The 24,722-nt window shown below is 67.1% G+C and overlaps 2 protein-coding genes across 2 annotated transcripts; one reads left to right on the top strand and one right to left on the bottom strand.

The window, feature by feature from the left end:
* Positions 1 to 702: 702 nt before the first annotated feature.
* Positions 703 to 11,364, top strand: PACSIN1 (protein kinase C and casein kinase substrate in neurons 1). Its single transcript, XM_080358121.1, has 10 exons — positions 703 to 744; positions 8,364 to 8,484; positions 8,793 to 8,949; positions 9,080 to 9,315; positions 9,468 to 9,623; positions 9,748 to 9,923; positions 10,167 to 10,287; positions 10,364 to 10,488; positions 10,749 to 10,942; positions 11,095 to 11,364. The coding sequence occupies exons 2-10, from the start codon at positions 8,422 to 8,424 to the stop codon at positions 11,202 to 11,204; spliced, it is 1,338 nt and encodes a 445-aa protein (XP_080214247.1). The 5' UTR covers positions 703 to 744; positions 8,364 to 8,421; the 3' UTR covers positions 11,205 to 11,364.
* Positions 11,365 to 14,139: 2,775 nt separating this feature from the next.
* Positions 14,140 to 16,488, bottom strand: SPDEF (SAM pointed domain containing ETS transcription factor; the record flags this gene model as incomplete). The annotated part of the gene is made up of 5 exons (XM_080358108.1): positions 14,140 to 14,318; positions 14,403 to 14,543; positions 14,971 to 15,018; positions 15,098 to 15,295; positions 16,041 to 16,488. 5 exons carry the CDS (start codon positions 16,486 to 16,488, stop codon positions 14,140 to 14,142), a joined length of 1,014 nt encoding a protein of 337 aa, XP_080214234.1.
* Between the last annotated feature and the right edge of the window lie 8,234 nt (positions 16,489 to 24,722).

Genomic DNA, 24,722 nt, shown 5'->3' with positions numbered 1-24,722 from the left:
GCGCCCTTTGGAGCCGGCCCCCCCCGCCCCCCCGGGCTCCCCCGCCCCCCCCCGCCGGCTCCCCCGCTCCCCGCGGGCTCCCCCGCCCCCCCCCCGCTCCCCGCGGGCTCCCCCGCCCGGGCAAAGGGCGCGCCGGGGGCACGAGCTCGCTGTGCGCCCCAAAACGTCCGTCCCGGAGCTGGGGCCACGCGCAGCCCCTCCCGCAGCCCCTGCCCGCAGCCCCTCCCGCAGCCCCCCCCGCAGCCCCTCCCGCAGCCCCCCCCGCAGCCCCAGCTCGGGGCTCGGGGGCCGTGGTGGCCCCGGGCGCGGTGCGGGGACAGGAGCCGTCCCCCGGTGCCACGTCCCCCAGCCCCGGGCTGCTCCTCCCGTTTGGAGGTTTGGACACCCCCGGAGCGATGCGATTTGGCTCCCTGTGCCCCCCACAAACACCCCAAGCCCGAGGACACCCCGGGGTGGGGGCGCGGCTGCCGGCAGCCGCAGGGGAAGGGAACGGCAGAGCGGGAGGGGGCGGCAGCGCCCGGAGGGGCAGGGGACAGCGGGGACCCCCCGCCACCGCGGCTCCCGGCTCCTTCCCACCCGTCCCCGCGATCGTGTTGTCACCTTGTGCGGCCACGGAGCCGTCACGCCGGGGCGGGGATTGGGCGGCTAAAAATGCCTCCATAATCCCGCGCTGATCTTTACCCCCCCTCCCATCTGCCGCGACCTTCCCGCCGGTGAGCAGCGCCAGCCGGGAGCGGCCCCGAGGTATCGCCCGCGGCGCCGGGGGTCGGGCCGGCGGGGCTCCCGGGGGCGGGCGGGCGGCGGCTCGGCCGCGGTGGGGACGCCCCGCGGGTCGCGGGTGGGACGGCGCGGAGCTGGGGCTCTGCAGGGCGGCTCCGGCTGAGCCCGGGCCCGGCTCCGGTGCCGCGGCAGGCGGGGGCCGGTGCTCACCCCCAGCCCCGTTTGTCCGCAGGGTGCGAGCTCTGCCGGCGCACGGGGCGGCGGGACCGAGGCTTTGGGGCTGCCCCAGGATGAACGGGGTGGTGGGAGGGACTGCTGCCTGCCCCGGCGTCCCTGCGGGGTGCGCGGGCTGGGGGGGCTCGTACCCCCCGGGGCTGTGCCTGCGCGTTTCGGGCTGCCCGGGGCTGAGGTATGCGGCACGTCCCGGGGCGCCTGGAGCTTTGCTACCGTTTTATTGCCTCGTTTCTTCCTCTCTGGGAGAGAGAGCAGGGATGGAGGTGGGGGCAGGAGCCCCCACAGGGCAGCCCCCGGGATGCTGCGACAGTTGCAGCAAACCCCCGGAGAAACGCGTCTCCCGGCCGATGCCGCGGCGCAGGAGAGCTGCCCTGCCTGCCCGCGCTGCCCGCCCTGCCCGCGCCTCCTCGGGCCGCTCCTGCGCCTGCCTTGGAAATGGCCAAGCCAGCGCTCTGCTAAACGGATTAGAGCTTCCCCAGCAGCGTCTCGAGCTGCTCCCGCTCCCCTCGGCCCCCGCATCACTGTCCCCAGGCAAACTCCATCCCTGCGCCAAACATTCAGGGCAGCGCTACTGTCGCAGCACAGCTGTGCCCAGACGAGGGCTCTGCCACGCTGCAGCTCCCCCACGCGTGACCCCAAACCCCAGCCAGAGCCTTGGGAGTCCGTCCCTGCTCCTGGGATTTCATGTTCCCTTTGCAGGAGCCAAGAGAAAACGGGAATTTCTGGGCCACTGGCTTTGCCGGTGCTGGCCCCGCCGTGGGTTCTGCACCAATCCACGACCCCCAGCTGGTGCTGACCCCTCCTCTCCTTGCTGCAAATCCTTTGTCCCCAGCGTGCTGGTCCTCCTGGCTGTGCCGGGAGATGGAGCTGGGATGGGGCTGGGATACAGCTGGGCTGGAACCGGGATATGGCTGGGCTGGAACCGGGGTACCGCTGGGCTCCCTGGCGCAGCTCGGCAGGAGGAAGAGACCTTGGCGGTGGCTCTGCCCAGGGACAGACTTTGTCCCCGTGGGGCAGCCAGCCTGACTGGTGTTTGTGCAACACCTTGATGGCAGCACCAGGGACTGTGCCGCGCTGCTGTGGATGAGCCACACCCACCACACCTCCCACACCCACCACACCTGCCACACCCACCACACCTGCCACACCCACCACACCTGCCACACCCACCACACCTGCCACACCCACCACACCTCCCACACCCACCACACCCACCACACCTGCCACACCCACCACACCCAGCCGGCGCTTCCCGGGGCTGAACTCGCATCCGCCTGTCCCAGCGCGGCGCGGGGCAGGGGACAGCGGGGCCCGGCACCGCCGTCGCTGCGGCCGGGCCAACACATGGGGCTCCCTGGGCAGCTGCATCCAGCTCCAGTCCCAGGAAAATGGAGCTTTTGTGACCGTCCCTGGGGCTGCCCCGACCAGGGCTGAGCAGACAGAGCGGGATTGTTTCGGTGGGAGCCGGGTCAGCGGCAGCACCTGCCCCACGCCGGGGCCCTCCACAATGGCTGCCTTTCTGCGTAACTGCTGCAGAGCCGCCAATTATCCTCCCCTGCTAATTAGAGATGCAAAATAGCCCTGTGCTTGCATGCTCCCAGCAAGCCCCAGAGGACTCCTGGGACCGGCAGCACATCCGCGGCGGGGCGAGCGCTGGGGCACCGGCCCGTCCCACGCTCCAAGCGGGAAGGGGCAGCGGGAGGCCAGGGCGGTGCTCGGGGTGCCGGGGTGCGGAACCCCCTCCGCCCCGCCCCAGGCAGCCTGCCCTGGGGCAGTGTGGGCTGGGGGCTCTCCCGTTGCTCCCGGCGCCAGCACTGGGGGCTCTGCTGTCATTTAGGACGTGTGTTCTCCTTGCCTCGCTAGGGATGCAGCCAGGAGCGGGCTGGGCCCGAAAGCGCCCCCGGTGTTGGTGCAAAGGCTGGTGATGGGCAGAGTGGCTGATGGCTCCTGGCATTTCTGTCTGTCCTGCCCACACTGGTTCGCCGCTGGCAGCCTGGGCTGCTGTGCTCTGCTCCTCACTGTGCCGTGGCGCTCCAAGAGCCATCATTTCAGAGCGGCAAGTGGCCCAATAAATCAGGGCTTATTTCCTGCCAATACTGACCACTGCTTCCCACAAGGAAGCTCATTTTACAGAAGGGAAAATGACTTACTGTGGGAAATAGTAAGCAGTGGCGTGGCAAGAGCCAGGGATGTCTGTCACGGCTGAGTTTTTGGGAAGGAACCTGCTGACGTCGCGGGAGCCTCGTGCCGCGGAGGCTCCTTCTGGCTCCCAGCACGGGGCCGCCCGAGCTGTGCGGAATGAGCTGTGGGTCGGTGCTCCCTGCGTGGACCACGTCTGCCACAAAGATGGTGGCAATGGGCTGTCAGCACTGGAGACCCCCCAAGTCATTGAGATCGCCCCATTATACCCCTGCAGAGCGTTCGTCACCCTGAGCCCCAGCGCTCAATGCCAAGAGCGTTTGCTCCTCCCGGCTGCCGGGGCAGGAGCAGCGGGACGGTCCAGCCGCGCCGTGCTGAGAACCAGCAGCTCACCGCCCGTGAGGATGGTGCCCAGTTCACCAGCACCCGCTGGTCCCTCACCCTGGGCAAAGATCCCGTTACCTACAGGAACCACAGTCCGTCCCCGCTCCCGTGTCGGCTCCAGGGAGCGTTAGATCTCCTGGATCTCGCACACCGCTGCCAGCTGCAGCCGGGCACGGAGGGGTTTGTGTTCTTCCTGGCCAGCCATGAGCTGGGAAGAGGCACTGGGATGGCACGGAGCTGGAAAGAGCCGGGGGGAGGGCAGCACAGAGAGCCCACTGGGCTTCATTAAGTCGAAGGTGCTCGTTAGGGGAAAGCTGAGCTGGCATCAGGGGCCAGCAGAGCCCCCCGGGACCCGGTCGCATTCTCTGGGCAACCCGATCCCGGCGGCGGCGGCTCGGCAGCCTCATTACCGCGGCTTCTGCAGCGGCTTCGGTTACTCGGCTGGAAGCGCCCGTCTCCTGCTGGCTTTTAATTTCCCTGACATCACCTGTGCTGGGGAAATGCAGCGCGGTGCATTCGGGCATCTGAGAAGGGAGAGTCTGCCGCCACCCCCACCCACATCCCCCTGGCACCCCGACAGCTCCTGAGTGGGGGGCTGCAGCCGCCCAGCACCCCCACCCCACAGTAAGCTCCAGTGACCCCAGGCAGAGCCCCAGGGCTCGGGGAGGCAGATGGCAGCGGGGAGGGAGCTGCCCGGCTCCCTGACCTTGAGGGAGCCTTAGTGAGGTGCCGCCCCCGTCGCCCCCTTCCCCAGCCCCACTTCCCGAGTGGGAAGGACCGCTTCTGCTTCCCCTGCCAGCCAGTTCCCAGCTGGCACATTTGGCAAGGAGGCAGCACTGGCTGCGTCTCCAAAGGCGTTTTGAGGTGTTTGTTGCTGTAAGAGCTGTGGCGCAGCCTGAACACCCTCCCTGCAGCCCCTTCCCAAGGCCCACAGGGGTGACGGAGCCCACAGGGGTGGTGGAGCCCGTGGGGGCAGAGGAGGGAGCAAGCTGCTGTGTCCCAGGCAGTGCAGGAGGGACGAGGGCCCGGGGAGCAGCAGGACGAGGACCCTTGGGATCCTCACCCAGCTCCCCAAGGAGCCTCCCAGAGCCGCCGCGGGGCCGGACCCCCCGCGCTCCCGGCTGCGGGCGCCCCCCGCCCCCCAGCCCCGTGCCCCGCGCCGCAGCCTCCCGTGCAGCGGAGGCAGCGGGACAAGGAGGTGGGGGGGTGTCCATCCTCCCCCCGGGATGATTTTCGCAACCTTTGCAGGCAGCGGCTCCATCCCCCGTTGCCATGGCAACGCGCGGCTGCAGGCAGGGCGCGTGCCCGCGGCCGCGCGCGCGCCCCCGCCGCCGCTGCTGCACGGCCGGAGCGGAGCCGCGCGCTGCCCGCAGCCCCCCCGCACGGAGCCCCCGCGGTCCCGGTCCCCCCGGCCCAGGTAAGCGCAGCCCCGCGGGCCCTGCGGGCTGCCCGGGCTGCGGGGGATGCCGTGTCCCCTGCGGGATGGGGGGCGCAGGGGGGACGCTGTGCGAGGACCAGGCGGTACGGGGGGGGTTTGCACCCCCCGCCAGGACACGGTGTCCCCTGATCCCGTCTGCAAGACGGCAAGCCTGGAGGGGGCATGACCTTCACCGCTGCGTGCGCCCAAGGGGGTGCCGGGGCCGGGGACGCCTCTGCCACGCTGCTGCGCGCCTGCGTTTGTGCCTCAGTTTCCCCAGCTGCAAATGGGGGGGTGACACTTGTGCTGTCCCTGTCGCCGCTGCTGCCCTGCTCAGCCGAGCACCTCACTCCATCACTGCAGCCCCTCCTTTTGCCGTTGTCACCCCAGCTTCCCCCTTGCTCTTTCCCACCCTGTCCCCCTGCTTTCCACCCCCGCTCTGAGCCCCCTCTGGCCCCAGGTCTGCTTCCCCCACCAGAGGCAGCTGAAATCCCGCTGCTCCCCATTCCCCTCCTCCCGGCAGCCCCGTTCACCTCCTGCTACCACCAGCCCCAGGTTTGTCCCACCGAGGTACAGGGAACGGGACCCCTTGCCCTGTGCCAGCGCGTGATGCTCTGATTTGCCGCCTCCCCGATGCGCGCGGGGGGACAGCACCGCCATATCCTCCACCAGTGTCGTTTGGTACTTCTCGGTTTGATTGCAAACCTCATATTTGGATCTCTGCCTGAACCCCGCTCCGGGGACCAGAGCAGCCCCTGCTCCAGTGCTGAGCAGCCTTGTTTACTGTGGCGAGCTGAGTGCAGACCGAGGCTGCGGCGCTGGGAGGGAGGTTGAAACCCAGGAGCTGAGGCTGAGCCCCATCTCCCTTCCCCAGCCTGGGGCTGACATTCCTGTTCCTGCTCCTGCTCCTGCTCCTGCTCCTGCTCCTGCTCCCACTCCCGCCGTGGGCTCCATCCGCATTCCTGGCACATCACTGCACCCGAGCCCGGCTGCAGGCTCCCCTGGTGAGAGACACTTGCGTTAGCTGCAGGTGCCGTGTGTGCCTCCAGAAATCTTTGCACAAGGCTGGTAAAGCCCCAGAAGACTCTGGAGGTGTCCGCTCTGAGCAGGGGTGCTCTGGGGGGCATAGGAGGAAGGTGAAGGTTTCTGCAGAGCACACACAAAATCAAAACCCTCCTGCCAGGACTTGGAGCAAACGTGTCTCTTGGCCCCTGGCTACTGCAACCTGGCAGCACCTGCGGCGCGTTACCCCCCTGGCCAACGAGGCTGGCGTCCTCTCATCTGCATGTGGGACGTGTGGCTCCTGGTAACGTTCCGGGGTCATTGAATCCCCTTTGCAAACACTACGGTTTTGGGGAGCACCCAAGCCCTGACCCAGCAGGGTCCAGCGAGTCCCCGTGGCAGCTGAACCCCCGATGCCCAGGCCCCTGGCTGGAGCAAGGCGGCTGCTGCAGGCGCATCCCGCCCAGGACTCACTGGAAGAGTGGCTCCCAGAAGACATTTTGCATCATTACCTACGTGTCACCCCCAGAGACCGGCTGTCCTGGCAGCCGCCCCGTGCGCGGGTGTGCGCCGGCCCCGCCGTGCTGCCTGGGCTGAATCCATAGAGAAGTGCAGGCTGGGCTGCGGCTCCACGTCAGGCCGCTGTGGCTGCTGGCCCCTCTGCCAGGGGACAGCAGAGCGGCCGGCCCTGCCTGCGCGTGGCCGGGGCACTGCGGCTGCGGGAGCGCGGGCAGCGCCAGCCTCTGCATTGCAGCAGCCTCCTGCCTGCGCGGGGTCGGCAGCCGCGGCCCCGGCCCCGCGGACGGCAGAGACCCCCGGCAATGCCGGCGGGTGCGCTGAGCTGTGGCAGAGCTCAGCGCCCCGCGAGCTGGCGGGAGCAGAGGAGCAGGGGGCGGCTGCTGCCCGAGGGCACGCGGGGGCAGGAGCGGGACCAGACTCCACCGTCACTCGGTGCCAAATGTGCTGTGGCTTGTCTCCGGCAGCTTTGTGGAAACACGGGGCTGGGGGTTGAAGCGGAGCTCCCTGGGCCCAGGGTGCCCCGGCGGCCATGCGCGGCAGGGGCTGGCAGCGTGCCACGCGGTGTCTCGGCCGCCGGCACTGCGGGTGCCGGTGTCAGCGACAGCGCCGTGATGCGGAGCGATGGGCTGTGCCGGGAGCCGGGGGCGCGGGGCTGGCGCGTGGCGCAGGCAGCTGGGGCGGCCCAGCGCGGCGGGGGCACACGCGGGGGCGTGCGGGGGTGGCTGTGCGTGGCAGGAGAGCGGCAGCCTTGGCTGGGGAGTGCTGCAGAGCCAAAAATAACCCCCAGGCTGCAGCTCTGGCCGGGGAACAGCGAGGAGCGGGAGCTGCGGTAGCCATGTCCCGCTGTGCCCCACGGCCTCTGCTGCTGGGTGGGGGTCTGGAGCCGCTTGTGTGCCCGTGGGTGCCAGGGTACCCCGGCCGTGGGTGCGCTCCCTCCCGGGGTCCCCGCTCTGGCCTTGGGCAGGATGGGGCTGTCACCCCGATGATGCCCTTGCCCGTCGCAGCGGTGGCACAGGGAAGGACTGAGCACCGCGCCATGCGCGGGGCTTGCAGAGGGGGCAGCTACATGTGGGAGCTCTGCCACTGGCTGCTCTGTCACCGCTGTGGGGCACCGGAGCAGCCAGCGAGTGTTTGTGCCAGGGCGGTGGTCGTGCCGTGGGTGCCGGGCAGGCGCCGGGTGCCGCTGGCAGCGGGGCCGGTGCAGACTGCAGTGCGCATCGCCACGGCCCCCCGGCCATCTGCGCCGCGGCGGCTGAGCGAGGGACAGTCACGCGTTTATTTTTAACTGGCGGAGGGATTGGTGCCTCCCTGGTTATATCACTAAATCCCTGCCAGGCCCTGTTAGTTCCAGCACAGTGAGCCCTGCGCTGCGCTCCAGTAACCATTTCGGGCCCCCATGCTCCCAGGATGTCCCCGTGGGAGCACTGACCGGAGCCCGGGCAGGGTGGGGATGACGAGGATGCTCATGGCCACTGCACCCCCTGTCCGTCCCCCCCATGGCAGCCCCCAGCCCCCAGCCCCCGCTCTCAGCAAAGCGGCAAAGGGTTAAGCCGTGCGGCGGGGCCACGTGATGCTCGGGGATGCCGTTTTTCTGAAGATCAGGACAGATTAGGTGGAATGTAGGGAGAATTTCATCGGGCAGCGCATCCCCCACCCCAGCCCTGCCATGGCCACTGGCCCCGCGGGGACACGCAGGGACAGGCGGTGCTGAGCCGGGCCCTGGCTGCTGAGCCCCGCCGCGCTGCTCCCGCAGTTCTCTCCCAGCACAGCAGCTCTGGGGGGTTTGGGGGGCACCGAGTGGGTGACACGTGTGGGCACTGGAAGGGTCTGTGGGTTGCAGTTGAATCGGGCACTGTCCCCATCCCTGTCCCCTCAGCCGGACGCTTGTCCCATGGGCAGGAGGGCCAGGGCTGCCCTGCCCACCCCCGCGCCTCCCGTCTCCCCGCAGTGCATGAGGCGGGGGTCTGCCCCACAGCCGCCCAGCGCCCGCACTGACGCCCGCAGCCATGTCGGGCTCCTACGACGAGTCGGCAGCGGCCGCGGAGGAAACGACCGACAGCTTCTGGGAGGTGAGTGCGGGCCCCTCTGCCCCCGCCGCTGTCCCTGCATCCCGGGTGTCCCCTGCGCCGGGGCAGCGCTGCCGTCCCCTCCCACAGCCATTGCTGCCCCGTGGCTCCGCTGTCCCCGGCTCTGCTGGAGGGCTCGACCTCGGCTGTCCCCAAGGGGCCATGGAGGGGACCAAAAGGAGCTGGGCTGGAGCAGCCCCAAAGCAAAAGCTCCATCCCTGCACCTCCAAAGTGCCTGGTGCTCCCCGCATCCCACCCCTGGCCAGCCCGTCCCCTGCTCCCACGCCCGCCTGTCCCCGTCCCGCTCGCAGGTGGGGAACTACAAGCGCACGGTGAAGCGGATTGACGACGGGCACCGGCTCTGCAATGACCTGATGAACTGCGTGCACGAGCGGGCCAAGATCGAGAAGTCCTACGCGCAGCAGCTCACCGACTGGTCCAAGCGGTGGAGGCAGCTCATCGAGAAAGGTGCTGCGGCCGCCCCGGGACAGGCTCCCCCGGGACGCCCGTGGGCCCCCAGCACCGTCACAGCGTCCCCTGGTAGAGGTGCGGGACCGAGGGCTGTGGTGTGACACCCAGCTGTCCCCTCTGCCCCCAGGTCCCCAGTACGGCAGCCTGGAGAGGGCCTGGGGGGCCATCATGACCGAGGCGGACAAGGTGAGCGAGCTGCACCAGGAGGTGAAGAACAGCCTGCTCAACGACGACTTCGAGAAGGTCAAGAACTGGCAGAAGGACGCCTACCACAAGCAGATCATGGGAGGCTTCAAGGAGGCCAAGGAGGCTGAGGATGGGTTCAGGAAAGCCCAGAAGCCCTGGGCCAAGAAGCTCAAGGAGGTGAGGGAGGCGCAGCGTGTCCTGCGGCACCCCTGGGGCTCCCAGCTCTGGGTGCCCAGTCCGGGCGGGGGGACCCAGGGGCGCCTCCCCGCAGGCAGCAGGTGGGCAGGGGCAGTGCCGCTGCTCTGATGTCCCTGATCTCCTCTCCGCAGCTGGAGACAGCCAAGAAAGCCTACCACCTGGCCTGCAAGGAGGAGAAGCTGGCCGTCACCCGGGAAGCCAACAGCAAGGCAGAGCAGAACAACACCCCCGAGCAGCAGAAGAAGCTGCAGGACAAGGTGGAAAAGTGCAAGCAAGATGTGCAAAAGGTGCGCACCTTGGCTTGGACTGGGCTCCCCAGCGTGGCAGCCCACTAGCCAGACCCTGTCAGCACCCAGAGGGGGCTCTGAGGTGCTTGAGGTCCAACCCAGGTTTCCTCCCGCACCTTTGCAGACCCAGGAGAAGTACGAGAAGGTGCTGGACGAGCTGAACAAGTGCACCCCGCAGTACATCGAGAGCATGGAGCAGGTCTTCGAGCAGTGCCAGCAGTTTGAGGAGAAGAGGCTCAACTTCCTCAAGGAAGTGCTCCTGGACATCAAGAGGCACCTGAACCTGGCCGAGAGCAGCAGGTGGGTGCCGCCGCGCCTGGTGTCCTGGCGCTGCCAAGCCCTGTGGGGACCGGGAGCTTCCAGGCTGAGCTGCTCCCGCGGCTTCTGGCCAACAGGCTGGTCCCTGGGAGGTGGCAGGAGGGCTGTGCGGGAGCCTGGCGCCCCAGTGACACGGTCTGGGCGTGTTCCTGTCCCACCCCTCCCCGGGGCACCCCCCGGGGTCCTGTCCCACCTGCAGCACCCAGCCCGCTCCTCTCCCTGCAGCTACGCCAACGTGTACCGGGAGCTGGAGCAGACCATCCGCCTCTCGGACGCGCAGGAGGATCTCCGGTGGTTCCGCAGCACCAGCGGCCCCGGGATGCCCATGAACTGGCCGCAGTTTGAGGTGAGGCTGGGCACCCGGGGTGCTGGCGGCCGGGCGGGCGGGCGGGCGCTCAGGCGCGGATGCTCTGTGCTGGCAGGAGTGGAACCCGGACCTGACGCACACGATAACGCGGAAGGAGAAGCAGAAGAAGGGCGAGGGGGTGACCCTGACCAACACCAGCAGTGCGGGAGAGACGGGGGCGTCGGCGGGCGAGCGCGGCAGGTGAGGGGAGATGCCACGGGACAGGCACGGCCTTTGTCTGCGCAATCATCGCCAGTGGGACATGGGATGTCCTCCCTGACAGCCACCACTCTCCTCTGGCCTCCCTCCATGTCTTGCTGGGGTTCCTGCCCACGGCAGCTCCCGCTCCCCTGTAACCCCGGGACAGCTGCAGCATCCTCCTTGATGTCCCTGGCACACGGTGCTGCCCCCCAAACTGTCCCCCCAGCTCTGATGGCCCCTGTCCCTCCTTCCCCCCGCAGCGTGAGCAGCCATGACCGCGGGCAGACCTACAGCGCCGAGTGGTCTGACGACGAGGGCAGCAACTCCTTCAACGCCAGCGAGGCCAACGGCGGCACCAACCCCTTCGACGAGGAGCCGACGGGGAAGGGCGTGCGGGTGCGCGCTCTGTACGACTACGACGGGCAGGAGCAGGATGAGCTCAGCTTCAAAGCAGGTACAGTGTGTCCCCCTCGCCTCCCGCCCTGCAAACCTGCGTGCGCAGGATCGGTCCTGGGAGCGCCCGGCAGCTCTGTCTGGGGAGACACGGGGTGGGACAAGAAGCTCCAACACCTGCAGTGAGCTCTCCTTTCCCACCTCCCTCTCCAGGTGATGAACTGACCAAACTCGGGGAAGAAGACGAGCAGGGCTGGTGCAAAGGGCGCTTGGACAACGGGCAGCTGGGTCTCTACCCCGCCAACTACGTGGAGGCAATCTAAGTCTCGTGCTGTGCTCCTCATCGCCGTCAGCAGATAAATCCACCCTCTGTTGTCTCCATCTCTCCACCAGCCAACCAGCCATTTGCCGTCTGGTCCTTCACTCCTCACAGTTAGAGATTCAGACATATTTTCCGACCAAGCTTTTATTTTTTTAAGAGTTGTCTCCGAAGAGTATTTTGCATAGTCGCTTTCTTCTTCTTCTAAGATTACGTGAAGCGAAAGATGACGCTGTCTGTTTGTCTACGTTAGTTGATGTTTTTCCGAGCGAAAAGCCGATACCTCAAGATCTTAAAGCCCAACCAGTGAGAGCTCCTGATCGGTTGGTTTTTAAAGATACTGAAATCACGAGCCACCTTCTGATTGGCTAGAACTGTTCCGAAACGCACAGCGCTGGAGCTCCTGGGACCCATCAAATTCACCCCAAAACACTGAGAGGGATCCAAGCACCTTCGCGCCCAGCCTGGGACGGGGGGGCCAGCTCGGGTGCTGCTGGGGACGGTCCCATCCGCCTCCTTCCTGCGGAGCGGGGATGAGCGTCCAGCCCTGCGCGGCACGGGCGGGAGCAGAGCCGGAGGAGGAGGAGGAGGAGGATGAAGGCTCGGCACGGGCAGCAGACCCCGGCCCGGGCAGCTCTTCCCGACACATCTCCTCATCTTCCTCCAACCGTGGCCCCGGCAGCACCGACGGCATCGCCTTCCCACACCCCCCGCTCCTCTCCTGCCCCTCCGTGGGTCTGGGAATTTCTTGGCCCCAGGAGCGCAGCGTTGCGGTGGAGGCAGGAGATGCGCCACGCGCAGGGCATGGCCCCACGTCCCCTGCCGGGCACGCGGACGGGAGAAAACCACACAACAGGCAGAAAAAACCCAACCAGCCACCTGTCTCAGCAATGCACCCCGGTTTTTTGTACATTGATTGTGTAATTTAATAAGTATATATATAATATATATATATTGTGATTGTATTACCGTGGATACAACAAAAAGCAGCAAGCGAAAATAACCGAGCTCTGTCGGCGTCCTCTGGGTCCTCGTTTGCCTCCGCGCGCTGGGATGGGGGCTCGGGTGCACCGCTGGGGACAAAGGGGCTGGGGAGGGGGAGCAGACACAGACTCTGTGAACCCCCACGTGCTGGGCAAAGCTTTGTGAAGATCAAGCAGCTTTCCCTGCCATTGACCCCACCTTCCCCACAGGGACACGCAGCCACCTGTCACCCGCCTGTCACCCGCCTGTCACCCGCCCAATGCGGGTCCTGCCCGAGGGGCACGAGCTCTGTGGCACCAGCACCCCGCCCAGCCCCTGGTGCCCCCACGGCGGCTGCGGGAGCGTCGGTCACACGCAGGAAATCACAAGACACATTTTGGTTTTCGTTTTCCCCCATTTCTTCCCCTCTTTTCCAGAGGCCCCAGCACTTTCCCTCGCTGCCGCTGCTCCTGCTCCTGTCCCAGCCGCGCAGCACCCGCCGGCCCCGGCCCGGCTGGGCAGGATGGGCTCCTCTGCCGCCTGAGCAGCACGAAACGGCCACAACGGCGGCGGAGCCACCGACCGCTGGTTTGAATTAGAAACAAAAGACCAAGAACCAGATGGTTTTTTCCCTTTCAAACTCCCGCAAAGCATCCTGTGGGCACCCTCCTCATTTGAACCTCAACCACAACGTGCCACCAGCCAAAGCCAGAAAGCAAATAAACAAATGAAGAAATGACAATGTAAAATATCAGCATTGCCGGGTAACACAGACTGTTTGGACTGTGCAGCGGCAGCAATCCCGCGTTCTGTCCCAGTCCAGGTTCCGCAGGTCGTGTCTCAGATTTACCGTCCAGAGCGAGGAGGCAAAGCTGCCCTGTCCCCTTCCAAACTCCAGAGCCAGGCAGTTCAGACAAAGCCCAAACCAAGGGAAGAGCCCAGGGCCAGGGACCTGGGCTGCGGGATCTGGGTGTCCCTGTGCCCAGGGGTGGGGGACCGGCCCAGGGGACCCCCACGCACTTGTGTTTTACAGCCGCTCCCTTCGCAAAATGTCCATTTTCAGCCCCAGACGCCCATGGAGGGGAGAAGCCAAGTGTGTCCTGGAGCAGGAAGTGACGGGGGATGTGCCCGTCCCGAGGGGCGCCCAGAGTCCCCGGGTCCCGGGCGGGCAGCACCCCTGGGTGCCGCGGTGCTGCCGCTGCCACGCGGCTCCAGCGCAGCGCGGGTCATCGAGAGCCCGGCGGGGGCAGCTGCCAGTGCCATTGTCCCTGCGGGTGCCATTGTCCCCTGCCCACGCGCACGGGCTTTGTCCTCCCCAAACAATGGCGGGGGTGAAGCCACCACAGCCAGCGCAATGCGAGAGGGACAAGCGCAGCCACTGTCCCCCCCGCCTGGAGCCGGGGCAGCCCCGTCGTGCAGCTGGGGTGCCGCAAAGGGCAGAGCCCCCACCACAGCACCCCCGCCCCAGTGGGATATCGGGGTCTCCTGCTGGGACGTGCTCTTGGCCCCCATGTCCTGCCGGTGCTGCAGGGTGTGAGGACAATGCGCCAGGGGCTCCTCCCCGGTGTCACCCCAGCCGTGCTCCCACCTTCTGGCACTGCCAAAGGGCCCCGGGGTGCGGGGAGTCCTGTGACAGCCGCAGATCCATCTGCCCTTATCTCACCCCCGCCAACCCCCATCTCCTCTGCTGGCCCCGCCCGAGTCCCCCCGAGCGCTGGCGGGAGATGGGGCTGTGCACGGTCCCTGCCCCCCGCCCGGGCACAGCGGTGGTCCCGCAGCTGGGGGCTCGTCCCTCCCTGCCACGGCTGCGGGTGAGGGGCGGCCCAGGGTCTGTCACCGGCAGGTCCCGGGGGCTCTGCACCCTTGGCCCCGGCCGCAGCCCTGGGCGCTGGAGGGCGCGCTCTGCGGCCGGGAGGCAGAGGGAGGCGGCCGCGGTCCCTGTCCCTGCGGGGCTCAGCCTGGCCCAGCGCCGCCGCTCAGAGCGGGTGCACGAACTGGTAGACGAGGCGCTGGGAGATGTCGGGCTTGCGGATGATGCCTTTCTTGTAGTACTGCCGGATGGAGCGGCTCAGCTTGTCGTAGTTCATGGCCGGGCGGTTCTTCCGGATGCCCCACAGACGGGCCACCTGCGCCGAGTCCTCGATCTTGAAGATGCCTGGGAGGGGAGCAGGGCAGGGGGTCACAGCCTCACCTGCCCCCCCGCGCCCGCCACAGCGCCACTGGAGCACCCACCGCCCACCTTTCTCCTTGTTGAGCCAGCGGATGAAGCGGCCGTAGTTGTGGGGCTTCAGCAGCAGCTCCTTGAGGAACTGCCAGAGGTGGATGGGTTGGCCGGCGCAGGACGAGTCCACCTCGCTGTCCGCCCAGCCGGCGTCACCTCCTGCCCGGGGAGGGAAGGGGACACGTGGGGAGAGGGACCCCAGGACCCACACGAGGCCGGGTCTGGGGAATCCCGCCCGGATACCCGTGGGTCTCTGGGGGTCAGCCCAGGCACTGGGGCTGGAAGCATCATTTTCTCCGTGGAGCAGGGAAAACAGCTCGGTCCCACCCTTGCACAGCCCCCTGGGGGTGCGTGGGGTGTGGGATGGGGCCCGTGAGGGTCTCGCAGCCGTTTCCCTTTGGCTGCACCTCACAGACAGCCCAGGGGCTGCCCAGGGCAGAGGGAGCCGCAACCACACGGCTGCTGCTGCAGCAGCTGCTGCAACACACCAGGCAGTTGTAGTCAAGTGGGGAGCGACCTCTCGACTCCCCCAGACCTGCCTGAGGCAGAACTGAGGTCAGCGGAGCTGAGCCTGCGCAGAACTCACCGCTGTATTTCACATCTTCTGGGGCAGCTTTTTCCTTCATCCAGGCAGCTGGAAGGGAGGAGCGGGGGTCAGGGGCGCCGCGCAGCACCTCCCGCCCTCCCCAGCGCCCTCCCGGCCCCCCACCCACCCGATTTCCAGATGTCGAGGTGGGCGTGCAGGATGTCACCGCAGGCGGGCGAGCGCTGGCAGAACTGCTCCTCGGTCATGGCGCACAGGTCCTTTCCCGACAGCTCCTGGAAGGACTTCCCGATCTGCGGCAGCCGATACTGGTGCTCCGTCCACAGGATCCACTTCTGCACGTTGCCGGGGCTCCAGTCCGTGGGGTCTGGGGACAGGGGTGAGCGCGGCCGGCGACGGCCCCGGCTGAGCCCCGGGAAACGCATCTCACCCCAGCAACCCGGGAGCCGCCCCTCCCGCCCTGTGCAGCATCACCCACTGCGCCCGCTCCGGCCTGCCCTTGTGCCCGGGGACAGCACTGTCCCCATGCCACCTCTTTGCTTTGGGAAGCCTCATCCAGCCCTTTGGAGCCCCACTTGCTCCCTACGCTACCCCGGGTGACTGCAAATGCTTCGAGGAGTGGCTGGCAGAGCCTGCATAACCTCAGCACATCCCGAGACTGCGTGTGTCACAGCAGCGACGTTCCCAGCACAACACCCCAGCGATGTCCCCAGCAGCACACCCCAGTGATGTCCCCAGCACAACACCCCAGTGATGTCCCCAGCACAACACCCCAGCAATGTCCCCAGCACACCCCAGCGATGTCCCCAGCACAACACCCCAGCGATGTCCCCAGCACACCCCAGTGATGTCCCCAGCGCACCCCAGCGATGTCCCCAGCACACCCCAGCGATGTCCCCAGCACAACACCCCAGCGATGTCCCCAGCACACCCCAGCAACTCCCCGGTGAACTCGGTGCTGCCCGGAGCGATGCCCACGGGGGACAGAAGCCGCGCTCCCCAGTCCCACCTCCCACAGCCTCCAAGCTGCAGAGCAGCTCGAGCCCCAGCACGTCCCCCGCTTGCTGCACCCCGTGGTGGGACCCCCACCCGCAGCCCCGGGGGGCACCCACCTGCGGGGATGTTGAGCAGCTTGCAGGCCGTCTCGATGTCCTTCAGCACCTCTCCCAGCACCAGGCTCTGCACCTGCTCCAGCGAGTGCTCCTCCAGTGCCAGGCTGCCAGGCAGGGCCCCCCCGGCCCCCAGCGCCGGGCCCTGGCTGTCGATGATGGGACACTGCTCCGGCTCCTTCGGCACCTCCCCTCGCCCCCCCAGGGCGCCGCTCGGGGACGGGTCCCCCGTGCCCTTGGTGGCCCAGGCGACGTCCTCGGTGTAGAGCATGTCGAAGTAGTGCAGGCAGAAGGCGGGCACGGGCTGCTCGGGGGTGCCGGGGGGGCTGGGGCTGTCCGGGCAGCCCCAGCTGTGGGTGTCGGGGTCCCTCGAGGGGGGCAGCAGGGCAGGCTCGGGCCGGGGGGCGCGGCCGGGGGGCAGCGCGGTCAGCCCGGGGCCAGCGCTGCCCATCGCTCCGCTCAGCGCCGGCTCCCAACCTGCACGGAGAGAGGAGGGGATGCTGGCCCGGCACCGGCTGCGCCGCCCGCCCGCAGCCCGGCACAAAGGCCGGAGCTAAGCCTGTTAGAGGGGAAAGCGCCTCCCAGGAGCCCCGCGGACCAGCGCCGGCCCGGGGTCAGCGCTGGCGCCGGGGCTGCCCCGCTGCTGGGTCGCCGGCTGCAGCGGTGTGCAGGGACGGGGAACCTGGTGCGAACAGGTCTGCAGCGCCACAGGGTTTAGGGTGTCCCCAGAACTGCACGAAGGTCAGCAGCGGCTGGGCCCCAGCCAGGCTGACACCCGCGCAGGCGGCACGCGGGGGGCTCCACAGCAACTACATGGGGTGGGCAGTGGGCAGCCAGGGCTCCAGGACACCTGAACCACACACGCACATTCCTGTGCATGGAAATGTCACCCCAGGGCGCCCCAGCAGTGACAGCCACAAACACTCGGCTGCTGCTGCCAACCGCCAGACCAGAACTTTCCTTCTACTCTCTTGCAAGAAAAAGTACCCAAAACTCAGCCCGTCCCCATCTGTCTCCGGTACGGGAGGAGGGAGAGGGGGTGCCCCCTGCCCACAGTTTCCTGAGAGATGGCGTTGGCTTCCAAATTTCTCCTTGATTTGCTCTAGATTAGAAGAAGAGCTTTAGCAGATCAGCCTTAAATCCAGCCTCACGCTGCTCCCGGCACAACAGGGCGGCGTAACAGCTTGTGCCGCTCCAGACAGCTTGCTGGGGAGGGGATGGGGGTCCCCAGTGCCTCGGGGATGCTCTGCGCTCATGGTGCCTCTGCCCATCCCGCCTCCGCCAGGCTTCGCTCCCGCAGCCGTGAGCCAGACGGATGGAGGAGCAGGGCTCCCCATCCCATCCCATCCCATCCCATCCCATCCCATCCCATCCCATCCCATCCCATCCCATCCCATCCATCGCCTGTTCTGGGCCGGGACCAGCAGGACCCGATCCCTGGGGCAAGTGTCCCGGTGAGCGGAGCCGCCACCTGCCAGCGGTGCTGTACTCCCAGGGCGGGGGCCTTTGTTTGACTTTCTCTGGCGCTGGTACGCAGGGTGGGGACCTGTTTGCTCCCAGAACTGCTTCGGGTGGCTGTTTCTCTCTCCTCTCCCTTTTTTCCCTTTCCCTGGAAAAGGAGAGCTGGAGGGGCTGCCCAGACACACCGAGGTGCTCCCGGGGAGCGTTGTCCCCTATGGCAACCCAAAAACCCTCATGTTCCCACCCAAGCCGCGCTGGCGATTGCACCAGCCCCGGCAAGTGCTCCCAGGCTGTGTGCGCTGCCGGCGGCGAGCGCGGCCCCGGTCCCGGGCTCCGTGGCTGAGGGGAAGCGGCAGCGGCTGCCGCCCAAGGGCACCGTGACCGCCCGGCCCGGGCGGCCGGTCCCGACAGCAGCTGGGAAAGGGAACGCAGACCTTCCCTTGGGGGGACGATGCCCGGGGCCGTGGGGCTGGGACGGGCTCCCGGGGCGTGGGGCGGGCTGCAAGTGCGGGGTCTGGGTGACACCGGGTCAGGGCTCAGCTCCATGGGACATGGGGACTCAGCCCCACCACAGCTGGGGACGCAGTGGATGATGCAGCTGAGGGGGTGATTTTGGGGACCGGGAGCTCCTGCATCACCCCCAGCTCTCCTGAGAAGCGCTCAGGGCGGCAGCGCCAGCAGCAGCGGCAGGGAAGCTGCGATCAGCCCCTGGGAGCAGGAACAAATAAATAAATAACTAGGAAATGCACCCAACCACCACCCTCAAACAATGGCTCTGTTAATTAACATTAAATCTGTGGTTAAACAGGTTGTGCCGGAGCGCGGCTCGGGCAGCCCCGTGGGACCGGCAGAGGGGGTGGGACGGGGTGCTGCCCACGGAACCCGAGGTGTCCCCAAACCCCTGGGTGCTCCCAAACACCTTCCCGGGCAGCCGGGACAGTCGCCAGCTCCGGGGTCACCACGGTACCTGCCTGGGGACGGGGCCCATGTTGCACACATGGATGGGGGGATGCTGCCCATCCCAGGGGTCCTGGACCCCCAGCTCCCCCCAGCCTTCTCCAGCACCACTGAGCCCCCCCGGCTCCTCCTGCCGTTACCTGCGCGGGGACGGGGTGTCCCCACGGTCCCCACGCCCGGGTCAGGCTGCCCTCTCCACCGGCGCGGGGAGGCAAACAGCGGGGGGGGACGGGCACAAGGCGCCGGTGGCCTGAGCGGAGCCCCGGTGCTCGGTGTCCCCGGGCGAGCAGCAGAGCTTGGTGTTCCCCACGCAGGGCCAGGGAGCCCCTATTTATAGCAGCCCCGTCTTTCCCCGCCAGCTCCTGCCCGTGAGAGAGCCCGTATTGTGGGGGATTTGGCAGCCGAGTGGCGTTTGTGTTTCACTAACCAAGCAGAACCGCAAAAATCAAACCTCGAGCCAACGTGCCTTCAGCACCGACAAAAAATACACCCAGGAGAGAAGCAGCGCAGCGCTGGGATGCTGCGGGTCTCGTAAAGGGTCCAAAGCGCTTTAGAGACACCGCTGAGCTGGCAGTTCCTCCACAGCCACCTGGACGCTCTGTAAAGGGTCCCGGCTGCCAACCAGTCACACTGTCCCAGAGCCACTGTCCCCCGCCTCCCCCGGGCACAGGGACTCGTGGGACCCTCCCCAGTATCCCCAGTGGTACCGGTGGGCACGGGGGGAGCCTGGGCTCCTGTTCCACCCTCCTCGCTCGAGCAGGAGGGGATTGCGAGGGTGCAAAATTGACCAATCCCATTTTATTTTGGGTGACACCATCCCAAGAAGCGCCAGGAACCTCACGCTGGGGGACAAGGACAAGGACAAGGCATCCCCGCTGAGCCCTGGTGCAGCGGGAGCTGCGAGGAGCCGTGGGACGGGATGTGCGCAGGATGGCTCCGTGTCTGCCCCAATGGACGCCGAACGGGCTGTAGGAGCCCGGGGAGGCTGGGGGTCCGGTGCAGCGGCGGGAGGGCCGCGGCGGCAGCGCGGGGCTCACCTGGAGGGTGCGCGGGCGGCTCAGAATCCACGTGTGTCCCAGCGCAGGGGGGGAACGTCCATCCCCACGCGTCTCGGTGCGGCGGCCGGGGGACACATGGCCTGGAGCGGGGTGTCCCGGCCGGGGGGCTGCCAGCGGCACCCTGCCCGCTCAACGCCAGCCCCGCGGGCCGAGCTGCATCGGCTCTGGGCAGGCAGCAGCGGGACCGGGACCGGGACAGGGACGGGGACAGGGACAGGGCAGCTGTGCGGCTGCGGGGGCGGCAGAGGGACAAAGAGACAGCGGCTGTGCCGGGGAACGCGAGGGGGAAGTCAGTGGCCCAGCCGAGTGCAAGGTGCTCAGCAAATGCCTCCTTTGCCCATTATATCTAATTCCTTCCTTATTTACCTGAACAAACAAGCTGGGTGCTTACCTCAGCTGGAGGTGTTTGAATAGCCCGAGCCGGGCTTAACCCTTGAGGGGTGCGTCGGGGTGCTGGGTCCAGATCCAAACGGACCCTGGGAGGGGGGCAAATCTGGGCACCGTTCACCTCTTCCCACCCTCACCCAGGACACCCACCCAAGAGATGGGGACACTGCAGGGGTGACACCAAAGGCTCCTGCTGGAGCTGGACCCTGCGGCAGAGACCTGGTGGGTGCACGAGAGTCCCTGCCCAGACCCTGCAGCTCAGCATCGCTGCCCCAGCACAGGCTGGGCCGTTTTGGGCCAGGAGCGTCCCCGAGCGGACCCAGGAGCGTCCCCGAGCGATACCCACGCAAGTGCTGCGGTGGAAGCAACAAGCTGTGAGCAAGGATGCTCAGAGCCCGTCAGGGACAAGAGGAGCCCATTGGGGACACCAGGAGCCCCTGACACCGACCAGACGGCCCCTCGCGCGGGACACGGCCTCGTCTCCTCCCGAGGGTCGTGCTGCTGCCTGCGCGGGACGGGGCGGCCGGGGCGCGACAGGGACGCGCGGCGCTCCGGGCCTGGGTTGTCTTCACCGGCATAAGCAGGAAAAAGCTGTTCCGAGCGAGACATACACTGAGTTGGTATTTATTGTCTTTTTTTAACCCGTGAAGAGCACAGGGCAGTTCAGGGGGTTCTCCCATAGACGTAGCACTGCCGAGATCAAACTCCCTCATGCCTTAAAAACCCACGTCAGACAAACTCTCAGCCACAAACACCTGCGGTGACACCCGGGTCAGACCCACGTCACCGCATCCCGGTGGCCACGTGGCCATCGCGCCTGGGCTGAGCATCCCCAGCGCATGGAGAGCGCCGCAGCATCCCTGGCCCCGGCGGCGGCACGGCCGATAAGCTGCCCGTTGGGGCTGTTTGCCAGCAGGAAAATAAAACCCCGTCGGAGGGCGACCCCTGAGTTACGGCTTCCCCGGCCCGCCTGGTGCGTTGGCAAAGGGCTTCGCCACGCTATCGGCAGCACCAGGAGTTTCTGCTTCCCTTTTGAAACAGCTCAATGTTATCTTATCGTGGGGAAAACGTTCCCCCCGGATTAGGGCTCCTGCTACTCAAGGGGTGATTTTCTCCCCAGTTTTGGTAAACACGGCTGGGCCGTGAGACGTGGCGGTGGGGGGGGGGGGGCCCGTGGGCTGGGGAGGACGCAGGGGGCGAGTGGCTGCGCCGGGGAAGCCGCCAGCACCGCCGGGCTTCGCCGTGGGGAGGGCGCACAGGACAGGGATGTGGCACAGGTCGGGGGGTCCCGGCCACCCAGTGTCCCCCCAGTGCTGCCAGCTCACAGCACGGCCCCGCAGCGCCCGGAGCTTCTTATCGCAGCGCGGGAACGCAGGTGTCTGACTGTGGAATCTGGAGGCAGTAAAACCTGCACAGACCCTGCGAGCACACACATGCCGCATGGGGGAGGGGCCGCGGCCTCCCGCCGTCCCCTGGCAGCTCGGACGGGCAGTTTGCGGAGCGCATCGCAGTTTGCAGAGCGCATCGTGGGTTGCGGAGCGCATCGCGGTTTGCGGAGCGCTTTGCGGTTTGCGGAGCGCATCGCGGGTTGCGGAGCGCATCGTGGTTTGCGGAGCGCATTGCAGTTTGTGGAGCGCATCGCGGTTTGCGGAGCGCTTTGCGGTTTGCGGAGCGCATCGCGGTTTGTGCAGCGCATCGCGGTTTGCGGAGCGCATCGCGGTTTGTGCAGCGCATCGCGGTTTGCGGAGCGCATCGCGGTTTGTGCAGCGCATTGCGGTTTGCGGAGTGCATCGTGGTTTGCGGAGCGCATCGTGGTTTGCGGAGCGCATCACGGTTTGCGGAGCGCATCGCGGTTTGCGGAGCGCATCGCAGTTTGTGCAGCGCATTGCGGTTTGCATGGGCTGCACCAGGTGGGTTTGCACCTCCTCACTGGGGCATCACCCTCAAGTCTCCCTTGTTCATTAGGTTTAATTGCTGCTTGTTAGCAGAGCAAACACCAAACCAGTGCACGCGGAGGAGCCAGGAGCAAAGCGGAGGAGAGCGCGATGGGGACACTGGGTGACAGCGGCGTGTCCTGGGCAGAGGGGACGTGCTGGCAGTGCCTGGTGCCACCTCCTTGCTCCAGAGCATCCCCGAGCTGGGCCGTCCCAGCCTGTCTGCAAACCTGCAGCTCGGCTCCCACCCGGGTCTGACAGCGCTCTCCTGCTGCTCTCATCGGTAGCACGAAGATTTCGCTAAAAGGGCAGAACCCTGGTTCTGCTGTGCCCAGGGAGCCGGCTGCGCTGCGCAGGGACGCAGAGATGGGCAAAAGGCCCCAAAGCGCGAGAGGCCTCTGCTGGCGTCCCAGGGCGCGCTGGTGGCAGCGGCCGCGCTCCCTTTCGCAATCGCTGCTGCAGCGCGGCTCTGCGTGCATATGCAAACCAGGAAAGGAAGAGCTTGCGACACCTGAGAAACAACAAAAGAGGGGAAATGAAGTCTGGCTTTTCTGCCCCGTGTGCGCAGGTTTCGGGGCCTTTTTCCTTGTCCTCCCTGTCAACCCATCAGCTCTGATTCCGGTGCCTTTTGCCATGGCTGAAACTTCAGTGCTTGGGAACGTGGCCCAAGGGGGAGAAATGACTCATGAATCAGCCTGGAAGAATCTCTCTGCCCACCTGCCTGCAGCTAATCTCTGGCTGCATCACAAGAATAATAGATAAGCAGCTGTGTAATATATAATAAAACTATTGAAGGCACTTGATGTCACTGGTAAAACCACAGAGGCCCCGTTTGTCCCCACGCTGAGCAGCGTTTCCTGGTCCCCGCAGCAGCGCGGCTCCCTCCGCTCCGGCCCCTGCACGGAACAAACCCACCCGCGTGGGTCCCTGCGAGACGCCGCACCCGCAGCCCGTGCGCCTGGGGACATTCAGAGAGGACACGGATCCCCGCTCCGGGCTGCACCGGGGGCTCCGGCCAGCTCCTCCGCACCCGGGGAGACAGACAGCAGCTGGAACGGCTGCACCCAACCCCGGTCGGTCCCGCTCCGCAGGTACGGCCCCGCGAGCCGGCCCCAGGCACTCGGCAGCTCAGCCGCACCGGCCCCGGAGCCGGCAGGGGTTCGTGTCCCAGACACAAACCGCGGCTCCCGGGCTGCACCGAACTGAGCGCCCGTTTGGCTTCCACCGTCCACCAGCACCATCGCAGCCCCCGGTACCCGCAGGGGATGCTCCCGGTGCCAAACCAGCCTTCAAATTCAGATACCACCGGGACAGCAGCAGGACAGGGAATCCCAGCGGGGTGAGAGAGGGACAGCCCGGGGATCGAGCGGCTCCCTCCCTCCTGCCATCTGTAATCTTAATTGCTCTTCACTGGATGTTTGCTAAAGGCAACTCGCTTCCTCCTGGCCTGCAGCGGGAGGGTTCGTCGCCCTCGCTCCGTGCTGGTCCAAGCCGAGGCACGAGTGGAGGACAGAGCCTGGAGCGCTCCCTGCGACCCCAGAGAGCGGCCGGAGCGGATCAGGAGCAGCGAGCGGAGCCAGCGGGAGCATCTCCAGAGCTCTCGAACCACTGAAGTTGCTCCAGAACAGAAACCAACTGAATCTCCTCAAATTCCTCCTCACCCCAGCCCAATACGCCCATTTCCCAGGCAGCCCCGTGCTGCGGGGCCAAGCGGGGCCGCTCCTCTTTATTACCCCCCCGTCGCCTCTGCCGGGCTCCCCATCTCCCAGCTGCTGCCATAACCGCTGTTTACGGGGACGTGTGTGTGCTCGGGGCAAACAGCCGCGGTTATTGCTGCCGGCACCCACTGGCTGGGCCCACCCTGATAAAAGAGCTGGGGCTCCCAGTCACGGCTCCAGCGCTCGGTTCTTCTGCACGAGGTGGCTCCTGGTGTCCCCTGGGCAAAAAAAAAGCAGCAGCAGGACAGTTAATGGCCCCACAACCTAAAGCGTCACTGCGTTTCAGGGCAGCTCTCGCTGGTGCAAACGGGAGGTGTTGGAGAGCCCAGCTGCACCCTGGGCGCAGGGACGGGGTCTGTGCTGGTGGCACTGGGGTCCCAGAGCCGTCCCCTGGCTGAGCAGGGGGGTGTCGGTGCTGCCCGGCTGCAGCACGTTCAGCCCAAAGGCTCCTGCACACCCACAGCCCCCGGAGCACCAGCTCCTCACCCAAGCACACCGTCCTGCCTGGCCCCTGTCCTGCAGCCCCGTCCCCTGTCCTGCAGCCCCATCCCCTGTCCTGCAGCCCCGTCCCCTGTCCTGCAGCCCCATCCCCTGTCCTGCAGCCCCGTCCCCTGTCCTGCAGCCCCATCCCCTGTCCTGCAGCCCCATCCCCTGTCCTGCAGCCCCATCCCCTGTCCCTGGCCCCTGTCCCACACCCCTGTCCCTGGCCTTGTCCCCTGCCCGCAGCGCCGTCCCAGCGCTGCCAGCGCAGCTGCGGTGACACGGGCCGGGCTGGGAGCAGCGGGACCCACGGCGTGTTTGCTGTTCCCTGCTCAAAGCCTGCGCTTTGCTTCCTCCGGTCGCTTTACACTCCTGCTTTTGTCTCTCGGGATTAAAAGCCTGGAAAAGGCTGCGGGTCGCCCGTCGGTGCCAGGAACAGAGGGCTCAGGGTGCGCCCAGCCCGGCAGCTGGAACCTGGCACAGGGGGATGAGGAAAGGTCACAGCCCCCTGCACCAGCGATTTGGGGTGCAGGGGGGAGCCCACAGGGAGCCCACATGGGGGGACGCGCCTGGCCTGGCCACGCACCAGCGCCACGTGAACATGCAAGCCCCAAACCCCAAAATAACCCGCACGAGACCACCGCCCGGTTCCTCACCGCAGCCCGTGGGTCCCCGGTGCAGGGGCTGCAC

Source organism: Nesoenas mayeri (genome assembly GCF_963082525.1).
Source record: "Nesoenas mayeri genome assembly, chromosome: 23".
Taxonomy (NCBI): Eukaryota; Metazoa; Chordata; class Aves; order Columbiformes; family Columbidae; genus Nesoenas; species Nesoenas mayeri.
Note: the sequence above shows the minus strand (reverse complement) of the source record. Positions and strands in the feature narration are given on the sequence as shown.

What these genes read in the sequence shown, in the direction of transcription:
- PACSIN1 (XM_080358121.1), top strand. Translation starts at nt 8,422, where the DNA reads ATGTCGGGCTCCTACGACGAGTCGGCAGCGGCCGCGGAGGAAACGACC. An exon ending in GAGGCAGCTCATCGAGAAAG is followed by an intron (nt 8,950 to 9,079) that starts GTGCTGCGGCCG and finishes CTCTGCCCCCAG; the next exon opens with GTCCCCAGTACGGCAGCCTG. An exon ending in TGAACTGGCCGCAGTTTGAG is followed by an intron (nt 10,288 to 10,363) that starts GTGAGGCTGGGC and finishes CTGTGCTGGCAG; the next exon opens with GAGTGGAACCCGGACCTGAC.